Source organism: Myotis daubentonii, chromosome 5, assembly GCF_963259705.1.
Source record: "Myotis daubentonii chromosome 5, mMyoDau2.1, whole genome shotgun sequence".
Lineage (NCBI taxonomy): Eukaryota > Metazoa > Chordata > Mammalia > Chiroptera > Vespertilionidae > Myotis > Myotis daubentonii.
Window position 1 is genome coordinate 10,640,987 of NC_081844.1, and position 14,832 is coordinate 10,655,818.

Sequence of the window (14,832 nt, forward strand, 5' to 3'; positions counted from 1 at the left end):
GCAAGAGCGCTAATGGGAAGCAGAGCTGTTCCACAGGGGAGGAAACTGTCCCATAGGAGAGGAAGCTTTTATATTAAGTGACCTCATCCTTCATTTAAAAATATGAAAGAAGCCCTAGCTGGTTTGGTTCAGTGGATAGAGTGTTGGCCTGCGGACTGAAGGGTCCTCGGTTCGATTCCAGTCAAGGGCACATACCTCAGTTGCAGTATCCTGGCCCTGGTAGGGGGCAGGCAGGAGGCAACCAATTGGTGTCTCTCTCTCACATCAATGTTTCTCTCTGTCTCTCCCTTTCTCTTCCACTCTTTCTAAAAATCAATAGAATGGATGAGGATTAAAAAAAAGTGAAAGGAGCCCAGCTGGTGTTGCTCAGTGGTTGAGCATCAACCTATGAACCAGGAGGTCACAGTTAGATTCCTGAGGGCTTGATCTCCTTCTCCCTTTCTTTCTGAAATCAATAAAAATATATTTTAAAAATAAAATAAATATGTGAAAGGATCAACAGTTTGGAGTGACTAAAGGAAGTGAAGGGTCAGTTTGTCTGAATGACATCTGAGAAGCACATGAAGGACTTATAAGCAGGCTGGTCTTTACAAAGCAAACCTTTTCCTTCTCTTCCCTTCACCCTCTATGGGAAGCCATAAACATCTGTAGCCAGAACCCTGTATGTGTTTTTATTTTCATTTGTTTTAATAATTATCATACAATAAAATTAGTCCCCCAAATAAATACATACATACATACATACATACATACATACATACATAAATAAATAAATAAATAAATAAATAATGTGAAAGGACAGCTAAGGATTATTAGACATTAAAAAAAATGGACCACATTGAAAAACAAAATCAGAAAACTGACTCCAGAGGAAACAGACAATTTAGAAAATGAAAAAGAACTTTTTAAAAAGTAATATTCCAAGAATGTTTAGAAAAATATGCCCATAAACCCAGAACAGGTTGCTAAGAAGAATTCGAAAATGAAGAAGAGTTTTTATGAAATTAAAGATGTGATGGGTAAAATAGAAAATTCAAAAGCTGAAGTAAAAAGTCAAGAGCATCCAAAAATATTAAAATATGAGAGAAAAGTTAGGAGATGTAGACAATTCAGGACGTCCAATATGTATCTAAGGTTTCCAGAAAGAGAGAACAGCAGCTAAATAAAATAAAAGGGAAGAATATAAAGATAAAGATACTTTTTCAAATCTCCAGATCATAAAGGCTCACATAATGCTAAGCAGGGTGAGTGAGAAATACTTGCACAAGGCACATTCATAGGCAAGGTTTGTATACAAAGGACAGAGGGAGGATCTCCCAAGTTTTGCTCTGGCACCCTGATTCAAGAACAGTCATCTCAAAATCCACAGAGCAAAAAATACTTGAAGATACAGATTTTCTTGTTTATTCCAAGTGAAAAAGATTTCTGTGCTTGTACAGACAAGTTTAAAATCACAGGTTTTTCCCTTCTTCTCAACTTTTCTCTTTGGACAAATTGTCCTGATATCTCCCCATGGGAGTTTAGGGGAGTGAGACTAGATCAGGGCTCCTAGAGCTGGGGCCCCTGGCTTTGTGGGCCTCTCAAACCCCCCCGCCACCCAGGTATCATAGCAGAGGCCCCACTTGGCACAGGCAGCTCTGCATGCACTTCTTTGTCTTGCCCAGGGCCAAATGGCAGGTCCCATTTTCTGGTTTTGCTGTTTTAGATGGGGTAGGGCGTCCCACCCACTCCCTTCCTGTCAGTGGTTGTGCAGTTGGTTCTGGAGGCTTCCCTGGGACTTCTGAAGAAACCCAGTGACTAGGCTCAGCCCAGCAGGGCTCAGTCCTCCTCCGCAGGCTTTCCCACCCTCCTTGTTCCTCAGCCCTGCCTTGCTTTCTGTGGGTCTCCACAGGGCCACACAGTGTCAATGGACTGGCAAAATGCACTGCATCTCCTCCCTGTTTTCTGTGAATTCAGTGTCTTTCAAAGCCGTTTGACTGGGTGGGGTGGCTGGAGGGTCACTGTGCATCAATGTCAGGGGGGATGTGCCCTGCTACCACCACCCTCCTACTCTCTGCCTTCCATCTCTGGGTGCACCTTTCCCTTAAACTCCTGATGGAGGGGACCCTTTGGTAGGAATGTGGCTCAGAATCTTCTCAGCCAAAGCTCAGAGTTAGCTGAGGTATAGCTGTGTGCCCTCAGACTACTTGGCTCATCCCTCTGTGGCCAGCAGGGCAGGGTGGCACATTAGTATTCATTGCCTGGCTCTGCCTCTGAGCAGCTTTGAGGACCACCCTCGCCGCAGCCCTCTGGGTCTTATGAAAGTAGGTCTAGCTGGGGTCTTACAGGTCACCCAGCAAAGTTGGAAGGTGGGAGGGTGTGTGCAAGAGAATGGCAAGTGGGAGGGTGCCCAGGTGGCAGATAGTTCTCCCAGGTGAGATCTGGGCTTGGGAAACAGGGGCAGAACTGAGGCCTGCTGCCTGGGGTGAGCGTCTTCTGAGCTGTGCTAGCCTGGAGCAGTCACCTCTGCACATTTGGGGATGGTGAGATCACTGGGAGCTGGAGCCACCCTTTGTCTCCTCCCAGGCTATGCTCCTGTCACCGGGATGTGCCACCCCGTTCGCAGTTGCACCCTGAACCATGAGGACGGCTTCTCCTCGGCGTTTGTGGTAGCCCACGAGACCGGCCACGTGTAAGTGGCCTGAAGGTTGGGGTTTGAGGGACCCCACTTCTCTGAACCCTGAGAGGCACAGACCCATATGAAAAAGATATGATGGCCTGTCCTCCCAGCACTGCATAGGGCAGACCCAAGGTTCACTTTCTATTGAGGAAACATAACAAAGAAAGAGCTGAGTGGATGCTGGGGATCTTCCCTGGATTACCCCACTTTACAGATGAATAACTGAGGCTTTGAGGGACGCTGGCCCTGGAACATGCCCCAGGTACCACCTAAATCTCCAGGCTGGACAGATACTGATGGGAAGCACCACAGGGCCACTGGGCCTGTGTGGGGAGTGTGCCAAGAAGATACCCGGAGAGCTGGGCTCCACTGCAATCTCATGTCACAGCCCCTGCCTTGGGGACAGGACACTGAGAGGCATGCTGCTGGATGCCAGCTCCCCAGTGTGCCCCTGCCTTTCAGATTCTACCAATGGAAACTTGGTATCACCTGGCTTAAGGCAGACCAAAACAGCAAAGGTCCAGGAGGGCCCAGTGGAGGGAGGTTGGGGGGCCCTCCCAGCATTTGGGTGGGGTAGAGCTGACCGGTTAGTGCAGCCAGGTGAGGGTCCAGTGAGGCTGCCTTGGCTCCTTGAACAGGCTAGGCATGGAACACGATGGGCAGGGCAACCGCTGTGGCGACGAGGTACGGCTGGGCAGCATCATGGCACCCCTGGTGCAGGCAGCCTTCCACCGCTTCCACTGGTCCCGCTGCAGCCAGCAAGAGCTGAGCCGCTACCTGCAGTGAGTACCACCCATGTCCCCCAAGGACAACCTGAAACCCTGGGGTGCGTGTCCCAGTGTTCCTGGGCCCAATGCAAATCCCTAGACCTTGGGTCCTCCAATTTGAGGTACAGGGGAGGTGAGAGGGAAAGAGCAGTGCAGGTCAGTGTGGGGGATCCCACTGTTGGGGAGCACTTTTAAAGGACACTTGGGATCTGGGCAAATCAGGTCCTGGGTAGTTCACACAAAGAAACAGAGATGCAGCAGGGAAACTGAGGCAGCCCAGCTGAGAGCTGGGGTGTGCAGACAGGCCCATCATCACAGCTCCAGAAGGGGCCTCAGCAGCCCCACAGACTGGATGGCCAGTCCGGCTGAAGGCAGCTTGCAGTGCCCACGTGTCCCCTCACAGCTCCTATGACTGCCTGCGGGATGACCCCTTCGCCCACGACTGGCCGGCGCTGCCCCAGCTTCCTGGGCTGCACTACTCCATGAACGAGCAGTGCCGCTTCGACTTCGGCCTGGGCTACATGATGTGCACCGCGGTGAGTGTCGGAGCCGGCACCTGGGGCAGCATCCCCCTCTGCACCCAGTCACACAGTGCCCACCCTGCCCACCTAGACTTGGTCCTGGGCAGGGAGCACACAGCTGACAAGGGCTGTAACCTGGGGAGCATCAAGGGATGGTGAGGGCATGGTGTGGCCCCTGAGTGGTCTGCAGAATTCAAGAGGGCTTCCCTAGGAAGAAGCAAGATGTAAAGGTTGAATGGGAGGACAGGGCATTCCAGAAGGCAGAAATCACATGTGCAAAGGCCTAAAGGTGCAGGAACATAGCATGCTGAGGGGCAACCAATTGTTCCCCAGGGTTGAATGCCAAGACAAAGCCATTAGCATCAACACAAGTCATCAAAATTGAGTGTATCTGCTGATTGAGGCCCACCAGGTTTGAGACAGTATGGCAAGAGCAGTGGTGTATATTCTCATTATACACAACTGAGAATTAGTGTCTGACTCAATGCTCATCCCACCTCCACGTAGGAAGTAAGCAAAGTATTCCACTTTACAGATGAGGACATTGAGGCCCGGAGGGGTCAGGTAAACCGCCTAAGGCCACACAGTGAGCAGCTGGTGGATCTGGGTACTGATGAGGCTGTCTAACCTTTGCATGTTGGCCTAAGGAAGGTGGTGGGCAGTGGGGAGCTCTGTAAAAGCTTGAAGAGGGAGAGCATGCCTAGGTCTGAGTGTCAGCTGTATCCCTCAGGGATGTCCTGGAGGAAGGGCTCTCAGGATAGGAAGCAGGAAGGTCAGGAAAGAGATCCAGAGGACAAGGCTGGAGCAAAGACAGGAACAGAGGAGAGGGCTTCAGGAGAAATTCAAGAGGTGGAGTGTTCGTAGCAGGGGAACAGGGGGTGCCCTTAGGGCCCTGTAGTGATAGCTCCTGGGCCAGAGAGATGCCCACCCAGCCCTCATGCCAGGCTCACTGGCTCCACAGTCTGTCCAGGCCCCATGGGGGCTGCAGCCAACAAGGGTTGAAGGCCGGGGAGGACAGTATCCCACAGAGACTTGAATTGGCGGCTGTACTCTTGAGATTATCATGGCCTCAGAATCACATGGAATTCAGGGCACCCGCTGGCCACACAAGCCTATCACAGGCAGTCAAGCTGTGCCAGTTGCACAGCTGTCCAAGAGGTCTCTGGGCAATAGGGTCCCCACAGTGGGAAGCACCCTGACCAGTGGCTGGTGTTCTCTTCCAGTTCCGGACCTTCGATCCCTGCAAGCAGCTGTGGTGCAGCCACCCTGACAATCCCTACTTTTGCAAGACCAAGAAGGGCCCCCCACTGGATGGGACCATGTGTGCGCCTGGCAAGGTGAGTCAGGGCAGACGGCAGGCCCCATGACACTCTCAGATATCCAGGGACAGTCCCTTCAGAGCCCTTGGGGTGGATCTGGGGGCTTTCCCTGCCTCCTTTCTAATAATCCCCACTCTCCAAGCTTCTGCCCTTGTGCTTCCCACACACTGTTTTTTATTTTCAGAGCAAACCTGATGTCTCAGAGCACCTGTCTGTGCTTCAACCCTCTGCCTAGAGAACTCCCTCCTCTGAGGAGCAGCTGGGGGATTCCAGCAGACTCAGTCCCCCCTGCACACTGTGCGTGACTGGGTCACTTCACCTTGAGGCCAACATTGGAGTCAAGTGGCTGCTGGGTCCCCAAGCCTAGCTTCAGGCTTAGACTCTAGAATTTGGTGTTTGCCCCTTAGAGGGCCAACTTGTCCCTTGAGGTTGCTCAGTAGTCACCCACCATCACCTGCCATCCTCCCAGGCCAGGGTTGGGCAAACTTTTTGACTCCAGGGCCACAATGGGTTCTTAAACTGGACCGGAGGGCCGGAACAAAAGCATGGATGGAGTGTTTGTGTGAACTAATATAAATTCAAAGTAAACATCATTACATAAAAGGGTACCGTCTTTTTTTTTTTTTTTTTTTAGTTTTATTCATTTCAACCAGCCCGTGGGCCGTAGTTTGCCCACGGCTGTCCCAGGCCCACTTCTCACCTCCAGCAAATTGCCAGAAAAACAAGCTTTTCTCTCCCAGTACTTTTCTCCTAACTCACAGCCTAATTCTCATCGGCTCCGATGAAGTCTCATACCTACCTCTCAGCCAGTCACTTGCAACGGGGCTGGCTTTTGCAGATGTGCCTAAAGCTGGGTCACAGCCCCCCAGGGCTCAACCCACTGAAGCTGTGTATACCTACTCTGTGGGGGAAGGTCGTGGACGCCAATGCAGGTTCCCCCAACCCAGGCCTGAAAAGTCCCCAGATAGGCTGGGCCTGAGGTTCTTCCAGGTGGGTCTTAAATTCTGATTAATTTTATTTTGTTTGTGGTGGAGCTTCTTAAATCTACAGATTCTCAGGCGCACCCCTCTGCAGGTTTTGGTTTGCAATAAGGATCGGGAATTGTTTTTGCTATTTTTTAAATTATGGTGAAATTTAAGTAACATAAAACGTGCTATTTTAACCACTTTAAAGTATTCAATTCAGAGATGTTTAGTTACATCACTACTTTATAGTTCCAGAACTTTTTCACCACCCCAAAAGAAGACCCCATTAAGCATTGAGTCTCCATTTCCTTCCTCTCTCCAGCCCCTGGCAACCACTGATACACTCTCAGTCTCTGTGTATTTGCCTATTCTGGAATTTCCTATAACTGGAATCATATATTATGTGGCCTTTTACTCGTATATCCATCGTCTCTCACTCAGCATAATGTCTCCAAGGTTCCATGTTGTGGCCTGTGTCAGTGCTTCATAACTTGTTGTGGCTGTGTAATGTCCCACTGTCTAAATGGACCACATTATGTGGATGTTTGTCCATCAGTGAGCATTTGAGTTGACTCCATCTTCTGGCATCTGTGACTGTGCTGCTGTGGACATTCACGAGCATATTTTGTTTGAAGACCTAGGACAGTGAGGGCGAACCTGTGACACGTGTGTCAGAGGTGACACGCGAACTCATTTTTTTGGTTGATTTTTCTTTGTTAAATGGCATTTAAATATATAAAATAAATATCAAAAATATAAATCTTTGTTTTACTATGGTTGCAAATATCAAAAAATTTCCATATGTGACACAGCACCAGAGTTAAGTTAGGGTTTTTCAAAATGCTGACACGCCGAGCTCAAAAGGTTCGCCATCACTGACATAGGACTTGGTATTTTTAAGAGATGCCCAGGTGATTTGGCTGTGCCTCCAGACTTAATGAATTCTTAGAAGTTGGAGGTGGGATATCCTATATAATAAAAGCCTAATATGCTAAGTGTCCAGTAGGCCAGTTGGCCGTTCAACCAATCAAAGCATAATATGCTAATGATATTCTAAGGCCGCTCAACCGCTCGCTATGATGTGTACTGACCACCAGGGGGCAGACACTCTGAACGGTAGATTACCTTGCTGCTGGGATCCAGCCAATTGACACTGAGCAATACAGGCTGGACATGCCCTGGAGCCCTCCTATGGTCCCCTCCCTGGCTGGCCAACTTCCCGTGTCCCTCTCCGGACCCGATCATGCACCAGTGGGGTCCCTCGGCCTGGCCTGCACCCTCTCAAAGTCTGGGACCCCTCAGGGGATGCCGAAGAGCTGGTTTCAGCCCAATCCCAAAGGCCAGGCCAAGGGACCCCACTGGTGCACGAATTCATGCACTGGGCCTCTAGTTGGTAATAAATGCCAGAAACCTAATGATATCAGTACTAACCACATAGCCCTCTAACCCCACAGGAGCTTGACAAAGGGAACAGGGCCCTGAAGCATTTGCCATTACCCCAGTGAGGGCCTCAGTACACTCTGAGCTGGAGGATGAGACTACCTCAGCATGGCTTCCTCCCCCAGCCACCCTTCCCAATCCACAGTGGGCAGAGAGACGGTGGATAGAGCAGGAGGCAAGCCCTGCCCAGGTGTGCTCACCTGGAGTGTGTGGCTGGTCTTCACCCACAGTCACCTGGCCACTGGGAGAATGTGGGTCAAAGGATGCTTACACCCCCAACTGATTGGCTCCCTTCTCCTGTGGGATGGTGGAGTATGGTGAGGAAGATGGGCAGATGTAGCCAAAAAGCCCCATCCTCACAGAAACGACTGATCCAGCCATGGCCCTTCACTCATTTTGGTGGTAGGACCCTTTGTTAATTCAGCCCAGTAAATAAAATTGTCATTTTGTATTAGGAAAAAAAACAAAAACAGAGCTATGCTGATTGAAGGGCCAGAGTTGGGGCTCAACTCAGCCTGCATGGTTCACAAGAGCACAGTTTGAAATCTGACCTAAACCAGGGATTCTTGTTGTGTGGGGTGAGGCTGGAGGGGCAAAGGGAGAGAGGAGGGGGGTGGGCACCTCCTGGGGCCTATCAGAAACTTCCACCTGTGTGCATTTATAAGTTCAATACTTTAATTGTTATTGCAATGTAATTTTATATTTAGAAGTTAGTCACTTCTTACCTTCAAGAAAAGCCACCAGGGCAAGAAGAAAGGGAGTGGGGAGGAAGCAGGGGTGAAGTCTGGCCAGGATGGAGAAATAGCAGATCATTATGGGCTGTCCATCCTGTCCCTCTTTGTTCCACCCTTCCCTCAAGCTCCTCAGCAAGGGTCACCCAGCATTCAGGCTCTGGTCACTGCCTGGGATGGGATCCTCATTGTCCACATTCCCCAGTGGACCATCCCAAGCACATTCTCCCCTCTCAACCTTCACTGTCACATTATACCCCTGCTCACACAGTTCTGTGTGTTCACCATTACTAAGAAACAGAACACTCTCTGTTCTCTACATAGATTTGATCTGTAGAGAAGCAGCAGATAAGCCTTTAGTTTCATGGTCCACTCATTGTTTGCCCTGGGTTGCACACTGTGGTGGTTCAGGACCATGTGCTTAGGCAGGGTAAGGCTGAAAGGGTCAGGTGCTTAGGAACCAGGGCCAGTGGGTGTGCAGCTTTCTCATGGGTGGGCAGGTGTGGATAGAAGGGAGATATGAACATGTTGCCCTTAGACAAGGAAGTGGACAATGCACCTGAGGATTAGGCTGAAGAATCCAAACGTTCCTCAACTCCATATACACCCATCCATTTATTAATTCATTCGCTCATTCATTCCATGTATCAGGCCTGCTCCACCTCCATGGTACCTGTTGTCTGTGGGCATCGGCCATGAATGTGAAGAAGCAGTGGTGACATGATAGTGAAGACAGGGATGAGGAGTGGCCTGTCAGGGAGCTCAGAGAGACACTCAGTCAGTGACCCCCGCTGAAGCCCAAGGGTGTAGAGAAGTGGGAGCAGCACTCCAGGCAGAGAGCGTGTGTTTAGTGGACTGTGCTGAGGAGAGCATGGCAGATAAGAGGAGCATGGTATTTGAAAGTTAGTATATTAATTGAAAACTCAGGTAGAGGAAAGCCAGCAGGAGATGATTGTTATTGAAAAGGGAGTTTTTCCTCACAGATCTCAAAAGGAGTGTCCAACCCCCATCCCCTAGCGTGCCACACAGGGAAGAGGGGGAAGACACCAGAAAGCAGCAGGGTGGGTCAGGAAGCAGAGGGACGTGGGAACTGTGGTTTCCACAGGAAGAAACAGTGGACACTGAAGCCGGGTAAGCAGGCTTAGGATTGGCTAGTGTGAACATGTCAATGGGCACTGGGGCATAGTAGCTGCCCGTAGCCCTCTGGCACTTGTCTCTGGGTGATAAGGACAAGTGGTCCAGAGTGTGAGAGCCTGCAGAGGAGGTGGTTGGGGTGGGAGCTCTGGATTAGGTGGTTTGCATATGAAGGCATGTTCTCAGGTTAGTAGTTCACTATCTCTAGGAACTAGCCAACCCCAGGAGGGGCAGCCGCTCCAGAATCAGCAAGGCCCCAGATGTCACAGTATCAGAATCCTATCTAATAATAGACAAACATGGTAATTGACCGTACCTTTGCACAATATGCAAATTAACTGCCAATAAAGATGGCAGCTAATTTGCATACTGCAGGCAGGGTGGGCCAGTGCGAGCTGCCATCCGGGCCCCTGTGTGCCACCTAAGCCCCACCGCCAGCTGGGACCCCCGTGTGCAGCGAGCCGCCTAAGTTTGTGGGACCCCCGTGAGCAGCCCTGGGCAGCGGGGCTTGGCGGTGCGATCGGCCCGCGGAAGCCCTATTATTGTAGGAATCCTCCTGCAATGGGCTTCTAGTCCAGAAAATAAAAGGCATGGTTAACACATGTGGCTCCCAGGAAGGTTGGGTGATTGTGGGAGAGAGGGAAAGACTAACTGACCTAAGTGTTTCCTGTGCCTGCTTGGTGTGCTGCCCTGTCCAGTGTACTGGAGACCTGGCTCAGATCTGCTCTCTGATGGGCTTGGCTTTCAGCCATGAAGCCTATATGCATGTACTGGGGAGGCAAGGCCAGGCCAAAGAACAAAGGGTCCTCCCAGGTGGATATGCCCCGCAGGCCAGGCTGGTGGCTTCACCTTGCCCTCCCTGCCAGAGCCAGGGTCAAGGCAACAGGAGGAAGACAGGCCCAGCCAGGTGCTTCTGCCTCAGTGTGTCTCGGCAGGAAAGGGTCCTTCCTCCATGTGCTCTTGTGTCCACATGAAGCACCCTGGGGAAGCATCAGCCACCCTAATTTTCACGAACTTCTGAGGACTGTTTCAGAGATACATGCCGGATGCAAAGGCCTCATGATGCTCCTGTGTTGTGCTTATGTTTCCTGTATAGCTGAGAATGGGCAGACAGGCATAGTGACAGGGATACCCAGAGTTCAAGCCCTGGGTCCCTCCTTCCTCGCCGTGTGACCTGGTGCCATTCTTTCCTAGGGCGAGTCAGCTAAGTGCCCAACTTGCTTATCCTCACATCCCAAGCTCCTGGCACATGGTATCCACTGGGGACATGCTGATGGATGGAGAATGGAGACCCAGGGCCTCAACAGTTCAGAAATGCTAACTAAATATTCCCTTCCTGAAACAGAAAGCCTGCCATTCAGGCTTCCAGACCCACCAGGCAGTGTTCCTGGCCTGCTAGGTATGTCAGCGCTGTCCGGAGTACCTAGAACCGTGGTCGGCAAACCACAGCTCACGAGCCACATGCGGCTCTTTGGCCCCTTCAGTGTGGCTCTTCCACAAAATACCACGTGCGGGCGCGCACGTACAGTGCGATTGAAACTTCATGACCCATGCACAGAAGTCGGTATTTTGTGGAAGAGCTGTACTGAAGGGGTCAAAGAGCTGCCTGTGGCTCGCGAGCCGCAGTTTGCCGAGCCACAGTTTGCTGACCACTGACCTAGCCCATGACACAGCCCAGTCAGGTTGTCCCGGGGTTCTGTGATAAGCTCCAAATTCACTCAGGACATGTGAAATTGTGCTTTTAAATATTTAACTATCTCTACTGGATGAAATATTTGTAAGCATTTAAACATGTTATATAGCCTTTTAATAACATTAAACTGTTTCTCCCATAATAGCACTGAGGTATCAAAGTAGAAGCATGTTCATTCAGGGTAACTTCCCTCTGTTTAGTACTCATAGTCGTCCAGAAGGAAATAAACCAAAAGTGTAGAGGAGCAGGTTCTGTGTGGTGTAGTCATGGTGTTTTCCTTTCTTTCTCAACTTTTGCTGAGTTGTCATTTTCTGCTTGATGCACCTGCATTGCCTCTGGTCATTTGGACCCAGGTCTACAGGGAGCTGGTCCATTGAACTATGGGACTGGGTGGGGGAAGGAAGTGGAGCTCAGGATGTCTCCTGAGGAAAGGCCCTCAGAGGGAGGGAGAAAAGAAATGGCAGTTCACATGCATTCAGGTTTCCCTTATTTTTTTGTAACAGGTATGAATGCTTGACAGCTTTGAGACAGGTGCAGCATCTTGTTACACCTTTCTAAAGAAATATCCAAGTTGGGTCTGTGTTTAAAATGTCCCATCTACAAGACAAACGCCCAAAGTAAACAAAAACTGTTGCAAATATAGAAGCAGTCACGACCTCAGGTACAGTTGAGGCAGCTTTTCTCCATTGAGTTCAGGAGAATGGGCTGCACACAGCATGTATCCTGCAATAGCCATGGATGAGTTGGCATAGTGGCCATAGTTTTTCTGGAAGTTATTCTTACATCTGGACTAATACAGTAATTTAATGACACTTGAGAGATACTGAGGACCATGTAAATAAACCAATAAATACATCCCAATCTAATTTATCCTGAGCCAAACCCACAAGGCACCCATAGCTACTGTTATGCCAGGCCGCATAGAAGTGTTTCAGAGGGGAAGGTAAAGTGAAAATAGAAGTGATCTAAATTGATTATCTTTAAAATATCTTACCTTCGAATTTATGAAAATATACAACCATGTGAACATATTGTGAGGCTCCTCCCAGGACCTTGAAAGGGGCCCAGGCAACTGAGGTGCCGCAAAGCTTATCACAAGATTCACCATAAATCCAGCTCTGTTCTCCTCAACCCTTCTGTGGGATCCCCTGCTGCAGAATGTCTTCCATAGTGGCTGCACCAGTCTGCATTCCCACCAGCAGTGCACAAGTGTTCCTTTTTCTCCACATCCTCTCCAGCACTTGTCGTTTGTTGATTTGTTGATGATAGCCAGTCTGACAGGTGTAAGATGGTACCTCATTGTTGTTTTGATTTGCATCTCTCGGATGATTAGTGACTTTGAGCATGTTTTCATATGTCTCTTGGCTTTCTGAATGTCCTCTTTTGAAAGGTGTCTATTTTGGTCCTTTGCCCATTTTTTGATTGGATTGTTTATCTTCCTTTTGTTAAGTTATATGAGTTCCCTATAAATTTTGGAGATTAGGCCCTTAACAGATATGACATTGGCAAATATGTTTTCCCACACAGTGGGTTTTCTCGTTGTTTTGTTGATGGTTTCTTTTGCTGTGCAGAAGCTTTTTATTTTGATGTAGTCCCATTTGTTCATTTTCTCTTTAGTTTCAAGTGCCCTAGGAGCTGTATCAGTGAAGAAATTGCTTCGGAATATGTCTGAGATTTTGTGGCCTTTGGATTCTTCTAGAATTTTTATGGTTTCCTGTCGTACATTTAAGTCCTTTATCCATTTTGAGTTTATTTTTGTGTATGGTGTAAGTTGGTGGTCTAGTTTCATTTTCTTGCATATATCCGTCCAATTTTCCCAACACCATTTATTGAAGAGACTATCTTGGCTCCATTGTATGTTCTTGCCTCCTTTGTCAAATATTAATTGAGCATATTGGTTCGGGCCGATTTCTGGGCTCTCTATTCTATTCCATTGATCTATATGCCTATTCTTGTGCCAGTACCAGGCAGTTTTGAGAACAGTGGCTTTGTAATACAACTTGATATCTGGTATTGAGATCCCACCTACTTTGTTCTTTTTCAGGATTGCTGCAGCTATTCGGGGTCTTTTTTTATTCCAGATGAATTTTTGGAGAGTTCGTTCTAGATCTCTGAAGTATGCCGTTGGTATTTTAATGGGAAGTGCATTGAATTTATAGATTGCTTTGGGTAGTATGGACATTTTGAGGATGTTGATTCTACCAATCCATGAACACGGTATGTTCTTCCATCTGTTTATGTCTTCCTCTATCTCTTTTTTCAACGTCCTGTAGTTTTCTGAGTAGAGGTCTTTTACCTCTTTAGTTAAGTTTATTCCTAGGTAGCTTAATTTTTTTGGTGCGATGGTAAACGGGGTTGTTTTTATAATCTCTCTTTCTGAAAGTTCACTATTGGTGTATAGAAATGCCTCAGATTTCTTGGGGTTAATTTTGTATCCTGCTACATTGCCAAATTCATGTATTAAGTCTAGTAGATTTTGATGGAATCTCTAGGGTTTTGTATGTATAAAATCATGTCGTCTGCAAATAAGGACAGTTTTACTTCCTCTTTTCCAATTTGGATGCCTTTTATTTCTTCTTCTTGCCTAATTGCAATGGCTAACACTTCCAGTACTATGTTGAACAGGAGTGGTGAGAGGGGGCATCCCTGTCTTGTTCCTGTTCTTAGGGGAAATGGTGTTAGTTTTTGTCCATTGAGTATGATGCTGGCTGTGGGCCTGTCATATATGGCTTTTATTATGTTGAGGTATGATCCTTCAACTCCCACCTTACTGAGAGTTTTTATCAAAAATGGGTGTTGAATTTTGTCAAATGCTTTTTCTGCATCAATTGATATGACCATGTGGTTTTTTTCTTTCAATTTGTTTATGTGATGTATCACGTTTATTGATTTGCGGATATTGTACCATCCTTGCATCCCTGGGATAAATCCTACTTGGTCATGGTGTATGATCTTTCTGATGTACTGCTGGATCCGATTTGCTAAGATTTTGTTGAGGATTTTGGCATCTATGTTCATGAGGAATATTGGCCTGTAAATCTCTTTCATTGTGTTGTCTTTACCTGGTTTTGGTATTAGGGTGATGCTGGCTTCATAGAATGATCTTGGAAGTGTTCCTTCCTCTTGAATTTTTTGTAGTAGTCTGAGGAGGATAGGTTTTAGTTCTTCCTTGAATGTTTGGTAAAACTCCCCTGTGAAGCCGTCTGGTCCTGGGCTTTTGTTTGATGGAAGCTTTTTGATGACTGCTTCAATTTCTTCCATAGTTATTGGCCTGTTGAGATTTTTAGATTCTTCCTGATTGAGTTTTGGAATGTTGTATTTTTCTAGGAATTTGTCCATTTCCTCCAGGTTGTCTAGTTTGTTGGAGTAGAGCTGTCCATAGTATTTTTTAACAATCCTTTGTATTTCTGTGGGGTCTGTTGTTATTTTGCCTCTATCGTTTCAGATTTTGTTTATTTGTGTCCTCTCTCTTTGCTTCTTGGTGAGTCTGGCTAGAGGTTTGTCAATCTTGTTTATCCTTTCAAAGAACCAGCTCTTGGTTTCATTGATTTTCTGTATTGGTTTTTTGGTCTCTATGTCATTTATTTCTGCTCTAATCTTTAT

The 14,832-nt window shown here is 48.0% G+C and overlaps 1 protein-coding gene across 4 annotated transcripts in view; it reads left to right on the forward strand.

Annotated features, from left to right (window-relative positions):
- Window positions 1-14,832, forward strand: part of ADAMTS2 (ADAM metallopeptidase with thrombospondin type 1 motif 2) — a 278,837-nt gene that overhangs the window by 195,576 nt on the left and 68,429 nt on the right. For 3 of the 4 annotated variants that reach the window (XM_059695833.1, XM_059695834.1, XM_059695835.1), the window contains exons 7-10: window positions 2,566-2,671; window positions 3,298-3,441; window positions 3,830-3,962; window positions 5,171-5,284. In XM_059695833.1, coding sequence (XP_059551816.1) covers window positions 2,566-2,671; window positions 3,298-3,441; window positions 3,830-3,962; window positions 5,171-5,284 — 497 coding nt within the window. Of the gene's footprint in view, window positions 1-2,565; window positions 2,672-3,297; window positions 3,442-3,829; window positions 3,963-5,170; window positions 5,285-5,450; window positions 5,836-14,832 lie in introns of those variants that run through there. The other variant, XM_059695836.1, reaches the window with a different exon arrangement.